Source organism: Pieris napi, chromosome 24 (assembly GCF_905475465.1).
Source record: "Pieris napi chromosome 24, ilPieNapi1.2, whole genome shotgun sequence".
NCBI lineage: Eukaryota > Metazoa > Arthropoda > Insecta > Lepidoptera > Pieridae > Pieris > Pieris napi.
Window position 1 is genome coordinate 919,212 of NC_062257.1, and position 19,058 is coordinate 938,269.

Here is a 19,058-nt window from a genome sequence, read left to right on the forward strand (position 1 = left end):
TAATAATCTCTCCGCCACTCTTTTGGCCAAGTTTTTTGTTTTACAAAATGTTTGTAAGGATCTGCAACCATTACACTATGTTCCACATGACATGTTAAGTAATTAATAGTTAATGAATTATAATAAAATATATATTGAGAGGGCGAAAGAAAAATCTATTCTTTTAAGTCTATATTGTCAAATGTCAAGTTTGAGCGCAATAAAAAAATCTTGTCTATGACGTGTCAAATGTTAATGTTGGCTTTTGAATTTGAAAAGACCTGGCTGTATGGACTAAAGTCCTTTGCATTTCCCATTATGGATAAATCATCATTTTGAATTTGAAATTCGAATTGTGAATTTTGCCGTAAAAGTTACCAGTTTAGGGACCTCATAGCCTAGCGGTCTTATTAAGTGGCAGCTAGGTGAGGGGTACCGGGTTCGATTCCCGGTTCGAGGGCAAGTTTTAATTTAATTTAAATTTGTTCTCGGCCTTTGGGAGGGTTGTGCGGTACCGGGCGAGTGCCTAAAACCGTACATGGAGGACATGGTCGAAGTTCTAAGGCAAGCACGAATTATAAAAAATCTTACACTTGACGCTGGCTAATGCACAAACCGTGCCAGAGCCATAAAAAAGTTACCATTTTTTTATTTACATAAAATATTTAATTTCATTATCCAAATGACTGTTTACAATCATGACGTAATGTCAACATACACTGCAGCGACCTGAAATCCCGCGACAGTTTCGCACAGACTATGTCTAATGATGGCTGTACACACTCGTCGAGACACCTCGAGACAGGCCGAGTGCGAGAGTGTACAGTAGAGCTCTCGTCTCGCCTCGCTTCCTCGCAGTTGGTCTCGCCTCTCTCGGTCGCCTGTCGGTTTTTTGAGCACGAGTCAAAGGGTCTCGCGAGTAAAACGAGAGCGACCTGTACACACTCGTTCAATCATTAAATTTTGGATAATATTAAAACTTTATGATCCTAATTACCAATTTCTGTTGCGGTGTATAGTGACCATCTTCTTCTTCGCCATGGCTTCGTATTTTTTTTAATGGTTAACGTGAAGAAAATTATAATAACTCATTGCACAAAGACAAACAGCAGCAGCGGTTGCCACGTCCATTATTAACGGTGTTTTAAATACAATTAACGTAACGAGTGTGTACAGGCTGCGCTCTTCTCTCGGTCGTCTCGGTCGAGACTCCCGGCGAGAAGCTCTCGCCGAGTGTGTACAGCCACCATAAAATGTACAACAGATATTGATTAATAGCTTATGGTAACGTAAGTACATGTGGTTGTATCATATTACTTGAGGGATGAATGCAAGACTATATGGTGTAACACGATCTGGCGCCGGCTGCACTGCGTTTGATGCATACTATGCAAAAATCTTTGCGTAAATAAAATTGTGACTGACTAAACTAAAATTCATGAAAAACAAGATTGAATGTGATAAGTGAGCGTTCAAGTATTACGTAACGAATTTAGGGAGGGGGGGGGATCCTTTTGTAAAACGTTACGATGCGGGGCGGGGATTGAATTACGCGTTATTGTTAATATTATTTTCTACTTACAACACATAATAGTAACTAAAGAGTCACTAGGTGGTCACAGAACGTTTTACTAGACTTAGGAACAGTACAATACTTGGGTTCTGAAAAACGTTACGATGAGTTACATTGGGGGGGGATCAATAATCTTCAAAAATTGCGTTACGTAATACTTGAACGCTCCCTAAACACTCAGGCTTTACAGAGAGAAAATAAAAACGTGTGGCACTCGGGGACTGCAGCGGTAAAGCTATTGCATAGCATTTTTTATCAGCTTATGTAGTTATAATTATTTTTTATTTATGCAGTACTTGGTTTTCTTTGTTATCAATTCAAGTTTTTTTTTATATTATTTCAATCTACCACTCTACCAGACTCAGACTAAAACGCTTATATAGTCTGTCTCACTCTAACGCGTACCGGCTGCACCAGCCGCGCTACGCTACGTCACCGATCTCGTCAGAGAGATGGGAATGCGCAGTATGCTTTCTGTCCCACTCTAAAACGTATTTGTCGCACCTATATTACGTCATCGTGTGTTAGGTTTTTTCGTTACGGAATTTCTTGATACGGTCGCCGCGCTCAAAGCCCGCGATAAAACCTTTGCAATAGCTTAAAAAACGAAATAGATTGCGGTGGTGAATACTTGAGGAGGCTAAGACCCACAAGAGGCTGTATAGCCATTGATGATGATAGATAAAATAATATCGAACGATTTATGTATTTTGATCTCTGAGGAAGGAAGGAAGAGTTAAGTTGTTTATGGTTTTATGTCAAGATTATTGTTCAGCCAAATAAATGATTTTTACACGTTAAAATCGTTACATAAGAGTTTCATAATGTAAATAGCGGTCGGTGACCCCTCGAAACAAATGATGCGAAATTGTTTTGTTTATGTGCTAGTGCAATCATGCGCAGAACGCAGGCATGCGAACATTATACATTATGCTAAAATAGTTTGATTTTCTTCGGCGTTAAATATTGTTTTCTAAATAATTTTTAAAAATAAATCAGTGGCGCTACAACCTTTTCCTTCTCCTTGTCAATCTATTAGGCAAGTAGGTGATCAGCTTCCTGAGCCACGTCAACTTTTTGGGTCACTCTCCCGATGTTTTCCTTCACTGTTCGATCGAATGTTAAATGTGGTCTTGCACTGCTGTGCACCAATGGACTGTATTGGTGCACAGCCAGGGATCGAACCTACTATCAGGATTGAAGAATGCTGAAGCTACTAGGCCAATACTACTACTAACGTTAATGTATGTTGTATCCTGGAATTGCACTTTAAAATGGTGATGACATAATATATGTACTTCCACCGCTGGCTCTGCGACTCAAAAAGTGTCTTAGCTTCCGAAATGAAAATCTTCCAGCATCCTGTGCTACCTGCAATTGCTGGTTTGCAGCTGCCTCCTCTCTGTGTATCCAACGGTACCTAGACTTACTGGTCTCCGACCACTAGGTCACAACAGTATATATGTCCTTGCCAACTAGCTTAATTAGCCGTTCAATTAACATCCTAGCCTTTTAACTAGCGGCCTGAACGATTTTCAGCCAGTTGATCAAACACCTAGGCAAATGACTTTGATGGTTTCATTACTTGCCTAGCCTGTTGACTGTTAATTTAATTTATTCCATTGTTGATAGGCTCCTAGGGGTTTTTATGTGCGCAAGCGCACACGCGATTGAGTTAGCGCAATGCGCGGCGCAGTAGTCTGCGCCTGAGTTATTGACGAATTACTCACATCTAATAATAATGTTAAACAGTCCGTGAAATTGTTTATGTTGTGTTAGGGCAAACGCCTGTAAACTGTGCCAAACATAATGATTTATCGGAAGAAATTACATTTAATACTGTATATTTGATTGTTATGTTTAGGTTTTATTTAAATATATATATAATATATAATACATAATATATAATATATAACATATAATATATCATATATCATATATAATATATAATATATAATGTATAATATATACTATATAATATATAATATATATTTCTGTAGTTTCTATTTTCCAAATTGTGTATAGAAAAAAATTGGCGAAATTAATAAATAAATAGAAATTTGAAGCCACTGGAGTACTGCCGGTATTGTATATGTTACATATATATGCCTTTGTTATATTACCGTTAGATAATAGATGGGACGCTAATAGAATATTGTGATAGGACTAAAATAAACTTGTTACGTATATTGCTTACATTAACAAGACTTTGACATACCGGAGTCGAATCTCACTTTTAGTTAAAAGGCCGACAACGCACCTACTAAAATGGCAAAACGGCATTCCGTAGTCTCGTTTGGCCCCTTAAAATGTAATTTATAAATAAATTTATGATACAGTAATTTCTAAAGTGTTTTGATTTTCTTTATCAGCAAAACAAATTTATCTTTTTATCGGAAAATGTATCTGATAAGCTTAGTTATTAACCACAGGGTATTGGTAACGCCCAGTTTTAATATACCGATCGTTATTACAACCAACCGTTGATATATGTAATAATAATATACAACTTGTTCGCGTAAATGATGTATTACGGATAAAGGACAACCTTATCTGGGGGCACGGTGCGCCCGCCCCCTTTTCTCAAAACAGTTCAGGTCATTTTCGAGCCCCTATAACTTCGATGTTGATAAAATTAGATGAAAATTAGGAATGTATAAAGGGGCCGTTCAGGTATTAGTAAGCACTATTGGGTCTTTGATTTTCTTATTTGGTGATTACGTTAACAGTAATTATTTACTTTTTACACGCTTTATATTAGCTTCACCTGTATGTGTGTATGTAACCGACTCCTTCGGACTCGATTTTGACCCACTTTTAACGGACAGATTTAATTCAAACTTTGCGCACCTGTCAAAGATCGATGACAATGCAATAATCCGAAAAAAAAATGAAAAAAAATTTAACTAAAAAATACTGGTATTGAGAAAAACCTCCAAGGTTTTAAAAGCGTGTTTTTTAGTTTTTTTTATTTATTTTTACACATACTATCCACACATTGTCTATGCTTGAAAACGAAATGCATTTTCGAGGATTCCTACAAAAAATTAATACGTTTATGTACTATTATTTTTGAGAGATTTAAGAACAACTAGACAAATTTCATAATTTTGTCGCTCACTGACTGATCAAACTCTAAGGCACTTCTAGCAGACAGAAGCTTGAAATTTAGAATACAACATATTGACTTTGTTAGGTTAGCTAATTACGTAATCAATTCAAAACTTAGCGATTAAAAAGAGTGGCGGAAAGTTTCATGCCAATTCTTCTTGCCTACGCCCTTGACATGCGAACTAGTAGTAAATGTAAATTTACAATTTTTAACGTTCATAATAGTCTAGTCGACAAGTTGAAAATGGAACAAAATAGAGATACTACTCTTAAAATTGTGTGCGATAGCTCATTGGATCCGGAATGACGTCTAGAAAAATGTGCTAAAAGCGTGTATTAGCACATAAAAAATTGCAAAAGTTATAGACCATTAAAGATGAAAAAATAATGGCATTTAGTTTTTTGCCAATATTTAATAAACTATTAATATTTAAGAAATTTCTAATAAAAAACTCCTAAAAAATTTTTTTTTAAATAATGGTCGTAATTGATAATGGTTTTTTGCAAATCAATAAATATCTTGTGTTAATAAAAAAACGATTATATGATGATTTAGAAAAAAAAAAATGTTTTTAATATCATTACATGGATTTTTAAGTTTTGTTTAAGTAAAAAAATTGTTATAAACAAAGTATAAATATTTTTTTAACTTTTATGGCACGATCTTGTTAAGTATGTATGTAAGAAAGGCTCTACGAAGCGAAATATTTTTACGACCATTATTTAAACATTTTTTTTCACTTACAATTAAGACGGTCGTTCGAGAAAATTTCGTTAGTTAACAATTATTTAACTTGTTGAAAAATTAACTTTAAGTAAAATTTTCAACGGGAATAAATTAATTATAGTGTTCAGAACACACCATAATTTTTTCAAATTTAAAAAAAAATATTCAATACCTTAGATAAATTAATTAATGTGCCGTAGTCGCTTTTGACGCCACGCGCGAATCCTAAAAATGTCACCCGCAGACCTATTTTCAGCGTTAAATTAATATTATAAATAATGGAGATAGAGTTCTGGGAGTTAGGAGTTTTTTATTAGAAATTTCCTCCTCTTTCAGAATCTTTATTTGAAATTTCTTTAATATTAATAGTTTATTAAATATTGGCAAAAAACTAAATGCCATTATTTTTTCATCTTTAATGGTCTATAACTTTTGCAATTTTTTATGTGCTAATACACGCTTTTAGCACATTTTTCTAGACGTCATTCCGGATCCAATGAGCTATCGCACATAATTTTAAGAGTAGTATCTCTATTTTGTTCCATTTTCAACTTGTCGACTAGACTATAAGTGTACTTGTTTATCTATATGAATAAAGATAGTTTGAGTTTGAATAACATAAGACAGAAGGGCACCTTAGTGGGGATTGAATGAATCGACTTGATATTACATGAATCTCTCTTTTTAAGAAAGTGCTGCGTTGCGAGACTGGAACGGACTTCTGCTCTCACTCCTCCCTACCAGTTTGTCTCGATCCGCTTCTCTTCTGGCAATATGGCTAAAGATGGCCAATCGTGTGCCCACGAGAATGTAAGCGCGTGCTCCTATTTCACCATGCCTCTTGCTGATAGAAGATATATATATAATCTTTGTTTTTAATTTATTTTATTATTATTTATTGCTTAAGATGTCATTTGAAACATGGTGTAATGGTTGCCGCTCCTTACAAACGTTGTGTAAAAAAAACATGGCGATTAAAAAGAGTGGCGTTGAGTTTATTGCCAGTTCTTCTCTTTCGTTCTACACCCTTTTTGAGAACTGGCACTAAATGTAAAATTAGAAGCATTTAATGTCATATTTCTTTATTTGACATTCATAAGTGTACATTGTGTTATCTATATGAAAAAATGAGTTTTAACTTAGGAAGCGTTCAAGTAATACGTAACGCGTTTGGGGGGGGGGGGGGGGGGGGGGGTGTGTGTGGTCCTTTTGTAAAACGTTACGATGCGGGACGGGGATTGAATTACGCGTTATTATTAATATTATTTTCGACTAACACTACATAATAGTAACTAAAGAGACACAAGGTGGTCACGAAACGTTTAACTATACTTGAGTACAGGACTGTACTAGGGTACTGAAAAACGTTACGGCGAGATACATGGGGAGGGGGGGTCAATAATCTCCAAAAATTGCGTTACGTAATACTTGAACGCTCCCTTAACTATATGGCCATAAATCTTACAACGTTTTCTCTAGTTATTAGTATAGGAACCCCATGATAGCTTCAACCCCTTCCAAATTTCCGTTGCTTGCTGTTAATATAAAAATGCACTCGGCTGTCGGCCATGATGTGGCTAATCGACATGCTTTATCCTTGCAGTACACCAATGTTTATCCATTAACTTACTACATTTGCTATTTTTAACTATCCTTGGTCGATGTTTGTTTATATAGTCCTGATTGGAACCATATTGACCACAGCATCATATGCTGCCGTGGTACAATGTTGGTACTGCTGAATTATTACTTTAAACTACTTATGGTGTAAATAGAAATCATGATCATTTTTCAATCTAATAGGCAAGTAGGTGATCAGCCGCCAGAGTCTGAGATGTCGACTTTTTGAATCTAAGGCAAGCCCTTTTCCTCGCGATGTTTTCCTTCGGCGTTCGAGCGAATGTTAAATGCGCACATAGAAAGAAAATCTATTAGTGCACAGCTGGGGTTCGAACCTACGACCTTAGGAATGAAAATCACATGCTGAAGCCACTGCTCAAAATGTAATGGTGTAAATAAGGGACCTATTGATTATTGAATTTATTTGGTATTCGAAGTATATTAAATTAAATCGCTCAGTTATGGAACGACATTAGTTTCGGAAGAGTTTATTACATATATTGTGGCGCGGGATATCTAATATTTAAGATCTCGTGTCACAATGTTCGTTCACATACTCCTTCGAAACGGCTCGACCGATTCTTATGACATTTTTTATGCATATTCAGTAAGTCTGAGAATCTGCTACTATCTATCTTTCAACCCCTTAAGTGATAAGGGGTGTCCACCCAAAAAAAAAATTGTTTTTATTTACAAAAATACAAAAATACATACGGCTTGTATCTTATTTTCACCCCTCTACGATCAACCCCTATTTTTTATTGTTGTAGATATTTTTATTGAACAAAAAATGTTTCCTAGAAATAATATACCTACATGGCAAAACAAACGTTTGCCGTGTCAGCTAGTTTTATATAAGAAGTATAGATTTTAAGATATATCACATTTTTTAAAATTCTACTATGTTTACTGTATTTCTATAGAGTTAAAGAACATTATTGTAGCAACGATGTTCTTTGTTGATTGTTCTCGAGAGGAAATTTAACCGGAACAAATTTAATATGACATTCCTAAAACAATATAGGATCCTAAGCAAACATTTTGTTTTCGTAATGTACCCATGGGTCTTATTATAACATAGATACTCCAGGAATTCAAAATAGCTTATATCGATGTGTTTTTAATGATACAATTTTTATGCCATCGCGAACTTCTTTACGCCGTAATGTGTTTTTACTAAGCCTACCTTTTTAGTACATACCAACATATAGAACATTTTGTTATGCTACCCTAAAGACTGTTTAAAAAGCTAACTACTAAATAAAACTAAATCTTCAAATTATCTCTTCATTAAAACCTTTATCAGAGTTCATGGAATAAATAAGAAATACTCGGATTGGTCCAGCCGTTGTCGTTTGCGTTTGGCAACATATTGTGCGACTCATTTTTATTTATATATATGTCAGAGATTAGGTTATAATAGAACACGGTGTAATTTGTTTGATTACAATGGCAACACCACGCAATATCATAGACATCTTACAGGTTGTAAAGTGTCAATGTGTCAATTGTCAAAGTCAAGCTGTCAGTAGTGCGTAGAATCGGTCGTGAAGTGCTAGAGTTGCTTTCCGATCGGCGCCTGCGCCGGACGTGCGCACTGACTGTGTTTAAATATTAAATATTAAGTAATAATGTCGGACGACGGTAGTGATACCAACTTTGTAATTATTAATCGCTTTGAATCTCCGACATATATGTTTGTTATGTCAATTTAACACCCCGATGGTATTACCCATGTGATATCCAAAAATTTTAAAGTAATGACATTGAAACTGAAACTCAAACAAACTTTATTCATATAGGTAAACAAGTACACACAGAACGTCAAAAGAAAATATGTTTAATTCATTCTGAATTCACATTTACTACCAGTTCGGAAGTCATAAAAGAAGAACTGGCAAGAAACTCTCCGCCACTCTTTTTAATCGCCAAATTTTGAGTTATACAAATTGTTTGAACCGGAGCAAATCAATCCCAAAGATCATTTAAATAATCGTCTGATTTATAAAAAGCTTTATTGATTAATTTACGTTTAGTTATAGAGCAGTGTTGGCCTAGTGGCTTCAGCGTGCGACTCTCATACCTGAGGTCGTAGGTTCGATCCCCGCCAATGGACTTTCTTTCTATGTGCGCATTTAACATTTGCTCGAACGGTGAAGGAAAACATCGTGAGGAAACCGACATGTCTTAGACTCAAAAAGTCGAAGACGTGTGTCCAGGCACTGGAGGCTGATGACCTACTTGCCAATTAGATTTAAAAATGATCATGAAACAGATTCAGAAATCTGAGGCCAAGACCTAAAGAGGTTGTAACGCCACATATTTTTTTTAATACAGTTTTTATTGTCTTATATAAATATATTGTATATTTTCAGGTGTGCGCAATGTCATCTCGTGAAAGAGTGGCAGAGTCCATGGCCCTCTCGTACGCAGAAGCACCGGGCCGACCTCTCCCTGACGTCATCGTGCAGCCAGGTCTCTCATATGACGAGGTCCTACACGATGACTTCAGGTTCGACCTCAACGCCCACGACGTCATGGTCTTCTTGCATATACAGAAGACCGGGGGAACATCGTTCGGACGCCATCTTGTGATGGATCTGGATTTGAAGGTATGTTTAAAACATTTCATTTATTTGGTTTATTATTTATTTTCGTTTTTAAATTGCATACTAAAACCTATTTATTCTTACTTAAAAAATAAAAAAGGCGTAACGCAAAAGAAAATGATAAAATACCAGACTAGAAGTCCAGATGTTGCTAGAAAAAAAATTCCTTCTTTCTGCCCTTCTGTTCTATAAAAGAAACAGGTCTTTAACGCTGTAAAACTATCTCAAGACAAGGTGGAAAGCAAAAGACCGCTCACCTCTCACTCCCTCTCTGTCACTCTCGGTCTCCTAATAACAGCTGCACTAACACCCGAACCCAATAATTAATCCACAATCTCAGATTGAAAACAATCTGAGATCAGACCGTGACAGTCGATCGATCTGCATCCCAATAACCAAACCCTACTATGACAATCCATTTTTGGTGACGGATAAAATGCTCTGTGTCGTTCCATTTTACCGAATTTTCACTCATATTTGATAGTTAATGTAAACCAAATAAAGTAAATAAAACCGTCCAAATAATATTAAAATATACATGTCTATGTTTTTAAACATAACAAACAGCTTTTTTAATTATTAAAAAAACTGACGTAACTTAAAATCTGTTAAAATAATTAACTGTTGGAATCGAGCTTTCGTCAACTGTCATTTTTATACAAAGGTCTATCCACAGACACCGATCCGACCTCCCATGGATAGCTTGTATCGATAGATTGCTATTAAAATCCGTCGATTGTTTATTGGCGCACTTGTTACAACATTTGGATCAAGATTTCTATTAAAAATAGATTGAGATAGGGTATTGGGTTCGGGCGTAAGGGAAGCTTCAGACCGACAAAGTGGTAATATCACTAGCAGGGTGGCAAGAACCTTAAAGCTACAGTACACGACCTTCAGAAATGAAGAATACGACTCATAAGAGAGTGGGTGGAACCGTTGGACACACTAATATATTATAAACTAGCTGGCCTGGCGAACATCGTACCGCCTAACAGTCGATTCTTTAATTTTTTAAATACTTATTCTGCTATTCGGGACACCGGTCTAGCTAAGAAAAAAAAAGAAAGTTGATAAGACAACAAGTACATTATGTCAAAAAATAAAAATTTACCTTCCCGGAACCCCTCCACTAACACTTGAACTTTATGCTATGGTATTAAAGCTCAAATTGACTTTTAAGTATTATTACGAATATTATGTATGGGAATATAGAAAAGTGTTGTTTTTAGACTTTTTCACTCAATTTTTTTAATTTTTCGTAAGAACCATCCTTGTACTTCAAAGAATATTATAAAAAAAGAATTGGCCAAATCGGTCAAGCCGTTTTCATGTTATGTCGTGACAACGGAAAACGGGTTTCATTTTTATATATATACTAGCTGATCCGGCAAACGTCGTTTCGCCATGTATATCATTTATAATAAAAAAATAGGGGTTGATCGTAGAGGGGTGAAAGTTGGGGGTTGTATGTATTTTTTAATGCTGTATCATAAAAAAAATAGAAATTAAAAATTTTGTCTAAAAAATAAAAATAAAAATTTAGGGGTGGACTATGAATGTGATTTATGAATCTAAACCATTCCCAGATCCCCTTGAAGACACACAAAAAATTTCATCAAAATTGGTCCAGTCGTTTAGGAGGAGTTCAGTCACATACACACGCACACAAGAAATATATATATTAAGATAGATTAGTTGACATATGAATGGAAGTTTGAATTTTCATTATGTTAACTGAACAGTGTCAGCGTTTTTGGCACTTTGGCAACGGAACTTTTAGTTGGGAATTTGTTGCATTTATGCAGAACACTGTGCTTAGTCTTGGCCTAGTGGCTTCAGCTTGCGAATCTCATCCCTGAGGTAGTAGGTTCCAGGTTGTGCACCAATGGACTTTCTATTATTTCTATTTAACATTCGCTCGAATGGCGCAGGAAAACATCGTGCAACAGCTTACTTTAGACCCAAAAAGTCGACGGCGTGACTGGCACAAGAGGCTGATCAGCTACTTGCCCATTAGATTGATAAATGATCATGAAACAGATAAATAAATCTGAGCGCCATTGATTTATGAATTTTTACCTGTTTATTTTTAGCCTTAAATTATTTAATTAAAAAAAAAAGTGTTGATACTTAATAATAAATGGTTTATGGCTAGCCATGCGTTCTGCTCGAGGACGTTACTCTAGAACACTGTGAGAGTAGCAGATGCAAGGGCGGACAGTGACGGCACGTGGAAAATACCAGAAAGAAAGAAAGAAAAACTTTATTATGCACAATATACAAGATATTTAGATAAAGTAAAGTGCACTGGCCCCCACACTAGGATTCCCTGTGTTGTGGGCAGCCAGTCTCTTCCTTTTGACATGAAAACAGTAAAGTACCAAGATCCATAACACGTCACTAATGGTCGTTGTGGCCGTGATGTCAACGGCTGATCACATATTTACTTTCGTTCTCGCCTGCTCTCATTATGGTTCTGTAATGGTGGAAGAGAGTAGCAGTACTTTCCTCTCTTTTTGGTAAAGAGCTAGTCGAATGGGTCTACAGCCACAATGGATAGTAATAAATATTGATTGGACCATAATCATGATAATAAAAGCCTTAGATCACTAACCAAATATTTACATATTTTTTCATCACTCTAGTTACCAGCAGCAAATTGGTCAGGTTTTCTTCTGACATAAGCCTCCTCTTTTTGTTTCCACTCGTCTCTTCCACGAGCTGATCTTCTACATTATGGGAGTTCGTCCACATTATAAACTTCAAATAAATACACTGGTCTAATAATTTCATAGATTCTAATTGATGAATTGGTGTGAAGGTAGCCGAACAAATTGTTTTCAATTAAGATGTGGCAATTGGTGATTTTGACAATCAATAATATTAATATAGGAAAACCTTCAATTGAAGGTATACTCACCAGAAATCTATCTGCCTAGAAATACGATTGTATCGGCCGTGGCAAAATTTTCTTTCATAATTTTCGTCTCTTTCTGTCATATTACCTTGTGCAAGGGACAGATGGAAGATGAATTACGTACAATAATTTATCATGCTTCATCATGGGACTCTTATCTCGATGTCCCCGTACTCCAATGGACTTATGTGCATCTAACACTCGTAATTAGAAGGAAAATATCGCGAGGAAATCGGATTTAGACCCAAAAAGTCTATGGTGTGTCAGGCACAGAACACTGATCTCCTACTTACCTAAAAGGCTGTGGCGCCATTATTTTGCAAGTCATCAAATATTTTATTCTCATATTTATTCTGTGGCCATACGACGCGTTACCGAACCGTCATCAAGCGGGATGAAAGATGTCAGGTGAGTAAAATTTAGAGGTGAAAAATAGTCAAAAACGTGATCTGACTTCTAGTTTGACAGGTTATGAGAAATCAGAAAAGAGCGTGTCAATTCTTAAAAGGTCGGCAAAAACCTCCATCCCGTTTGCCCGTTCTTCTATAAAAAGTCTTAATAACTTAATTGGTAACTTATACCGGTGATTTGTGACGTCATTGTCATATTTTAATTATATATAATTGACGACCCATTGGTCTAGTGGTTAGTACCCCTGACTGCAAATCCATGGGTACCGGGTTCGATCCCCGGCTGAGACGAACATCGATGTGATGAGCATTTGGTGTTGTGCTTAGGTCTTGGGTGTTTAAATATGTATTTATATGTCTATCTATAATATGTATGTATATCCGTTGCCTAGTACCCATAACACAAGCTTAACCAGCTTAGCATGGGACTAGGTCAATTGGTGTGAATTGTCTTTGATAAAAAAAAAAAATATTGTATGTTTTGCACAAGAAATTAACAGTACCTAATAAACTTAAAGACATATGGTGCAACGGGTGACTTTACGCTTCTAAGCGATTTCTTTTTTTTTTAATATAAAAGGGGGGCAAACCAGCCTACGGGACTATAAGGGGCAGTCGTCGCAGTCCATGGACACCCAATTTTAGAGAATGCGTTGCCGGCCTTTGAGGAGTTAACTCCAACTTAAAGCTTAATTAAAATTGAAAGGTAAAACTAAAAGAAATAAAGGACATGATAAAGTGTAGAAATGCTGTTACTTCTAGTAAAATATTGAAAGGGAAATGGACAGGACACATTATGAGAGAAGATGAGGATGAAAAAAACGATGGAATGGCTTCCTCTATGACAATAAAAGGAGGAAGACAAATAAAAAGATGGGAAGATGATGTGCGAAGAGCAGCTGGCCCTATGTGGCTACGTAAAGCTAGAAACAGAGAAGAGTGGAAGCCCTTAGAGGAGGCCTATGTTCAAGGACAAGTTGTATAACATAAATCAACCGGCTTGCCTAAAATAAAATTGCGGCTTAAATATTAGTGTTTATTTTATTAAAGGCTTTTATTATTATTATAAAGCTTAATGATAACAATAAAAAAAGAATTTTAAGGAAGTACGAAACTTAATTTATACATAAAAATAGTAATAATACAAAAAAATGTTAATATTAAGTATTGTTTTACGAAAACTTTGACACTTACCCAAACAAAGAGAAAAACCAAATGTAAATATTCCCCCGCGAACTTCGTTTCTACTCAATATATTATTACTATTCCTATCTTTTTACTTACATACCAACATATGGAACATTTTGATATGCTTCTACATAGAGACTGTTCGCTTTTCCGGTATAAAGCAAATTTTTCCAAATTTTGTCTTGGGAACACTATCATGAGATTTTTTTTAAGGATAGGTAACTTAAGTAATCCTTCGTGGGTTTGGGGCCGTTCAAGTACTACGATTTACTGTAATTTTTCCCCCATCTTCCCCCTCTTATCAGCAAAAGTGAGCAAAGCTCTGAAAAATAATAAGGCCCAAACCTAAAAAGGTTGTAGCGCCACTGACTTTTTTACCGTTCCCTAAAGATCGCTACAAAACTTCGATGTTATAGAAAATAGTAAACTCTTGAGTGATGTTATAAAAATACGTGTATAATAATAATTTTTCCTGTGAAAATATCGTCTGTGAAAAGCGTGACGCGCGTTCTTAGAAGCCATTTTCGATCTCGCTGTGTCATTGCACGCAGGTTGAACTAAAAACCAAATTGTTTTAATCATAATCAATAGATTTCGATTATATTTATAATTAACTACACAATCGACCGTATATATAAGATTTTCTTATTTGGTGATTACGTCAACAGTAATTATTTACTTTTTTACACATATTACCCACACATTGTCTATGCTTGAAAACGAAATGCATTTTCGAGGATCACTACAAAAAAATAATACGTTTTTGTACTATTATTTTTGAGAGCTTTGCTTACTTTTGATGACAAGAGGAGGGGGGGGGGGATAAATTGCAGTCAATCTGCTTACGTCATACTTGAACGGCCCCCAAGGCCTACTCAAAATAACACATGAACAAAATATATGCAATCTGCAACCAAGAGCCATGTGAGGTTTTGCTACTGTTCTTCTTTTAGTGCCTCTCCGTTACTGGAGGCATTGCATTCTCTTAAAGCATGTCTTGTCCTGTGCCAGATGCAGCAACTCATCTGCAGTCACAATACCCCTCCCTAACGTTACGAAGCCACGATTTCAATGCAATACGCCGCTTCTATTATTATTGCTAAAATATTCCAACACATTAAATTTATATCCATTTTTGAAGCAAGAAACATTACGTTTATAACATGTTAACTGTTCTGTAGTAAGGGTTTTTAAAAATCGTTTTGCCATTGTTCTAGTTCTTGAGTTGGAAACTGTGACCCATATTGGTTACGAAATGTTTTAAGTATTCATGAAAGCATGGCGTTAAATATGTGTGCTTTTTAGTTGCTATTCTCCCTGATACTTGGTGCTATACGTATATATATACACGTGATATGGTTTCTTATATACAGGTAAATTATTGTTAATTATCGAGAGTAATGTGCTAAGATAAGACCGATTTCAAAAATTCTTTCACCGTTGGAAAGCTACACTATTCCCGAGTGACATAGGTTTCATTTTCAAAAAAATTAGGGATGCTTACTAAAACTTGAATAAGGTGTAAAAAAATAAACAAAAAACTTCCTTCAATCGTGTGCGCTGCGAAAACTATTAATGATAAAACAAAATGATGTATTACAATTTTTTAGGACACATCACTATCTATAAAAATTGTCGCAACAGCATGTTACAAAGTTACGTCACAATAAGGCCTTTTATTAATTTTTTTTAATTAAAATATCACCGCTTAAAAGGCTCTTTTTTCGTACCAAGGTATTGATCTTTATCAAAATAATTACCAACGTTTCACATAAGCTACAATTTAATGGCATAACCACCAAAAAAGCATGGTGGATTGGTGTTCTCCTGCCTTTTTTTGAATAGTTTACTACTATGTAATATTAAAAAATCTTAGCCACAGCAACGCTTGGCTGAGTCTACTAGTATTTTATATTTTATGCAAAATAATTTATTGAAATCTCAAATGATGTATTGTAAATTAAAATTTATTATTTGTATTAATTTTCGACACTTTTAACATTTAAATGACAGTTAAATTCATTTAAGTCCTAATATTCTCTTTCCCTTCCTCTAAGTCTCGCAAATCTAAAGTATTAGATTTGTATAAATATGAGAGTTAAAAGTTAGTTTGACAAAGAAGTTTCACTTCTGACATGTGTACTTTGTACGCATGCACTTTTTTAAAGTTAAAACTTTGTTGAATACGGTTTCTTTTATCGTTAATCTTTAATATTCACATACGCAAATAGTCACGGATATCTCTGGGCTTTTGTTTCGATTCCCTGAAACGCGAAGATTTGAATTTTAATGCTCATCTCGTGTGCGAAACACGTATAACAAACAATGTCGGTGAAGATTTTTTGTTCGTTTCCGTTCTTAGATACGTTGGGCATCAAATTTTTGGATACTAGCGGTTATATTTAAACAAGTTCCCTTGGAGCTTTGAAAGTCCTAACAACTTTACTGAAGAAAAGTGCTCTTTTCTGTTCCGTAAAGTGGAAAATGTAAGCTTAGCAACAATGCTGTTTATTTATAAGACTTATTTATAAGTAATATCACAGCTAGCAGTGTTGGCCGTAGGTTCGATCCCCGGCTGTGCACTTTCTATGTGCGCATTTATTTGCTCGAACGGTGACTACGCAACGGATCTTGATGCGGTTTTTTTAATAGATAGAGTAAAGAGGAAGGTTTATATGTATGATAAAATCCATTACATAGTGGAGAAATACTGTTATTTTTGAGGTTTCTCATGTGATGTCGTGAATAATTAAATTTTTCCCGCTTAATGTTATGTGTACAACTGTCATTTTTCTTTCGCAATGTCAAGCAATAAAACATTTTTGTATTTGCAAAAAAAGTTGTATTAATGTTATTACCTTAATGAAATCCTAAATTAAGTTTAACTAAAGTTAACACGATATTATTGGACTGTTAGGCGGAACGAAGTTAGCCGGGTCAGCTAGTTATAAATAAGGTTTCAAATTTACTTTAATTGTACGGACTACATGGTCGATTTTGTGGTCTACGGTCTATATTTCCGTACATTTATTTTGTTGTGCATAGCCGGGGTTTGAAGCTAAATATTAAATAGGTGTATACCAGCATCTTATACCCCGCTTCCGGTATAACAAAAGATAAATTTATTCACACCACTCATTACGCACCTGATCAAATTCTTAAGTAAACAAAAAATTGTGGGATAACAATGGGTATTTTAAATATTGCATCTGCATTGTTGCTCTATTGGGTGCAGACAAAACGTGGGAGTGGTTTCAACGTGCGACTCTCACCCTTGGGGTCGTAGGTTCGATCCCTGGCTGTGCACCAATGGACTTTGTATGTGCGCATTTAACACTCGCCCGATAAAAGTCCGGAACCGATAAAAAGTCGACGATGTGTTTCAGGCACAGAAATTTGCTTTTAGAAATGATCACGAAACAGATACAGAAATTTGAGGCCTAGACCTAAACGGTTATGTCGAAAATGTGTGTCAAATCTCTGAAGTGTATTTACAGTTATGACATTCACTTTATTTGATAATGTCAGTTTACAGATCTGTCAAACTTACAATGCTTAAAATAAATATGACCTGCCTAGGAATCTGGCATTGCACAGTTGTTCTTGAAGAAGGTTCTTACTGTGACACAAACTTAGGAACAATTGATATGATAGGTTTTGTTACCTGCACTAATAATATACATAATATCTTTTAATATAAATAGCAATCAGTACCATTCGTTAATCAAAACTTTCCCATTGTAATATTGCAAGGAATAAAAATAAATACATTTTAGTTGGATTTTTATTAGATGTTGGTAGATAGTAAAATTGTTTATTATACGCACCAAAATGGCGACGGTAGTACCAATTTCAGCCAAGATGTGGCACTGTATTATATATATATATATATATAATAGCAAAACCTGGCAAACGTCATTTTGCCATGTATATCATTTATAATAAAAAATAGGGGTTGACCGTAGAGGGGTGAAAATTAGGGGTTGTATGTATTTTTTAATGCTGTATCATAAAAAAATAAGAATATTTTTTTTATCTTATATTAAAAAAAAATTTAGGGGTTGACTTGACCCTTAACATTTAGGGGGATGAAAAATAGATGTTGTCCGATTCTCAGACATACCCAATATGCACACAAAATTTAATGAGAATCGGTTAAGCCGTTTCGGAGGAGTTTAACCACAAACACCGCGACACGAGAATTGTATATATTAGATGGGCGTAGATGCTTGAAAGGAATTTATGTAGGCACTTGATTAAAATGAAATTAAGTAATTTATCGGATCTTGAACTTATCAAAGTGCAATTTACCAATAAATCAATCAGGCACTCACAACAATAGCTGTAAAGTCTGCATCCTTACTTGCCATATTTTGTACCAGGCATCCAGAAAAGTACTAGCTATTTTAATACTGATACTGTGGGTTTGAACCTCACCTTATAAGTTCCGATGGTACTGAAGGAAGTGAATCATGACAAGAAAAAATAATGTACATAACAAATCTAACTGTATATTCAACATTTGAAGATTGGAAAATGGGCTTAATTATTATTATTATGTTTGGTAACTGTTTTCATTAGTGTAGGATCGATACATGAGCCTAAGCCAAGGGAACACAGTTTTTATGACTTACTCTTGTAGAAATTTGCGGATTATTCTTGTTTTTGAAGTTATACTTCTTTAGGCGCGTTATGAAAAATTGATGAGAGTGAAATTTTACGATGCGCGCGCACCTGAGGCACAACATTGTCAGTGTGATTATAGCCGGCGCGAGCGAGATGGGAATAAGACAATCTACAAGTAAAAAGAAATAGAATATGCGTGAAGTTAGCAGCTATGCAAAGAATTTTGAATGACCATAATGACCTTTGTAGTACCTTTTAAACAAATTAAGGAGTTTTAATAATTTTTTCACTTATA

The 19,058-nt window shown here is 35.3% G+C and overlaps 1 protein-coding gene across 1 annotated transcript in view; it reads left to right on the forward strand.

The window, feature by feature from the left end:
* LOC125061744 (heparan-sulfate 6-O-sulfotransferase 2) overlaps positions 1-19,058 on the forward strand; it is a 121,275-nt gene that overhangs the window by 7,552 nt on the left and 94,665 nt on the right. The window contains exon 2 of the mRNA XM_047667327.1: positions 9,386-9,622. Within this exon, the coding sequence (XP_047523283.1) occupies positions 9,386-9,622 (237 nt within the window). The remainder of the gene's footprint in view (positions 1-9,385; positions 9,623-19,058) is intronic.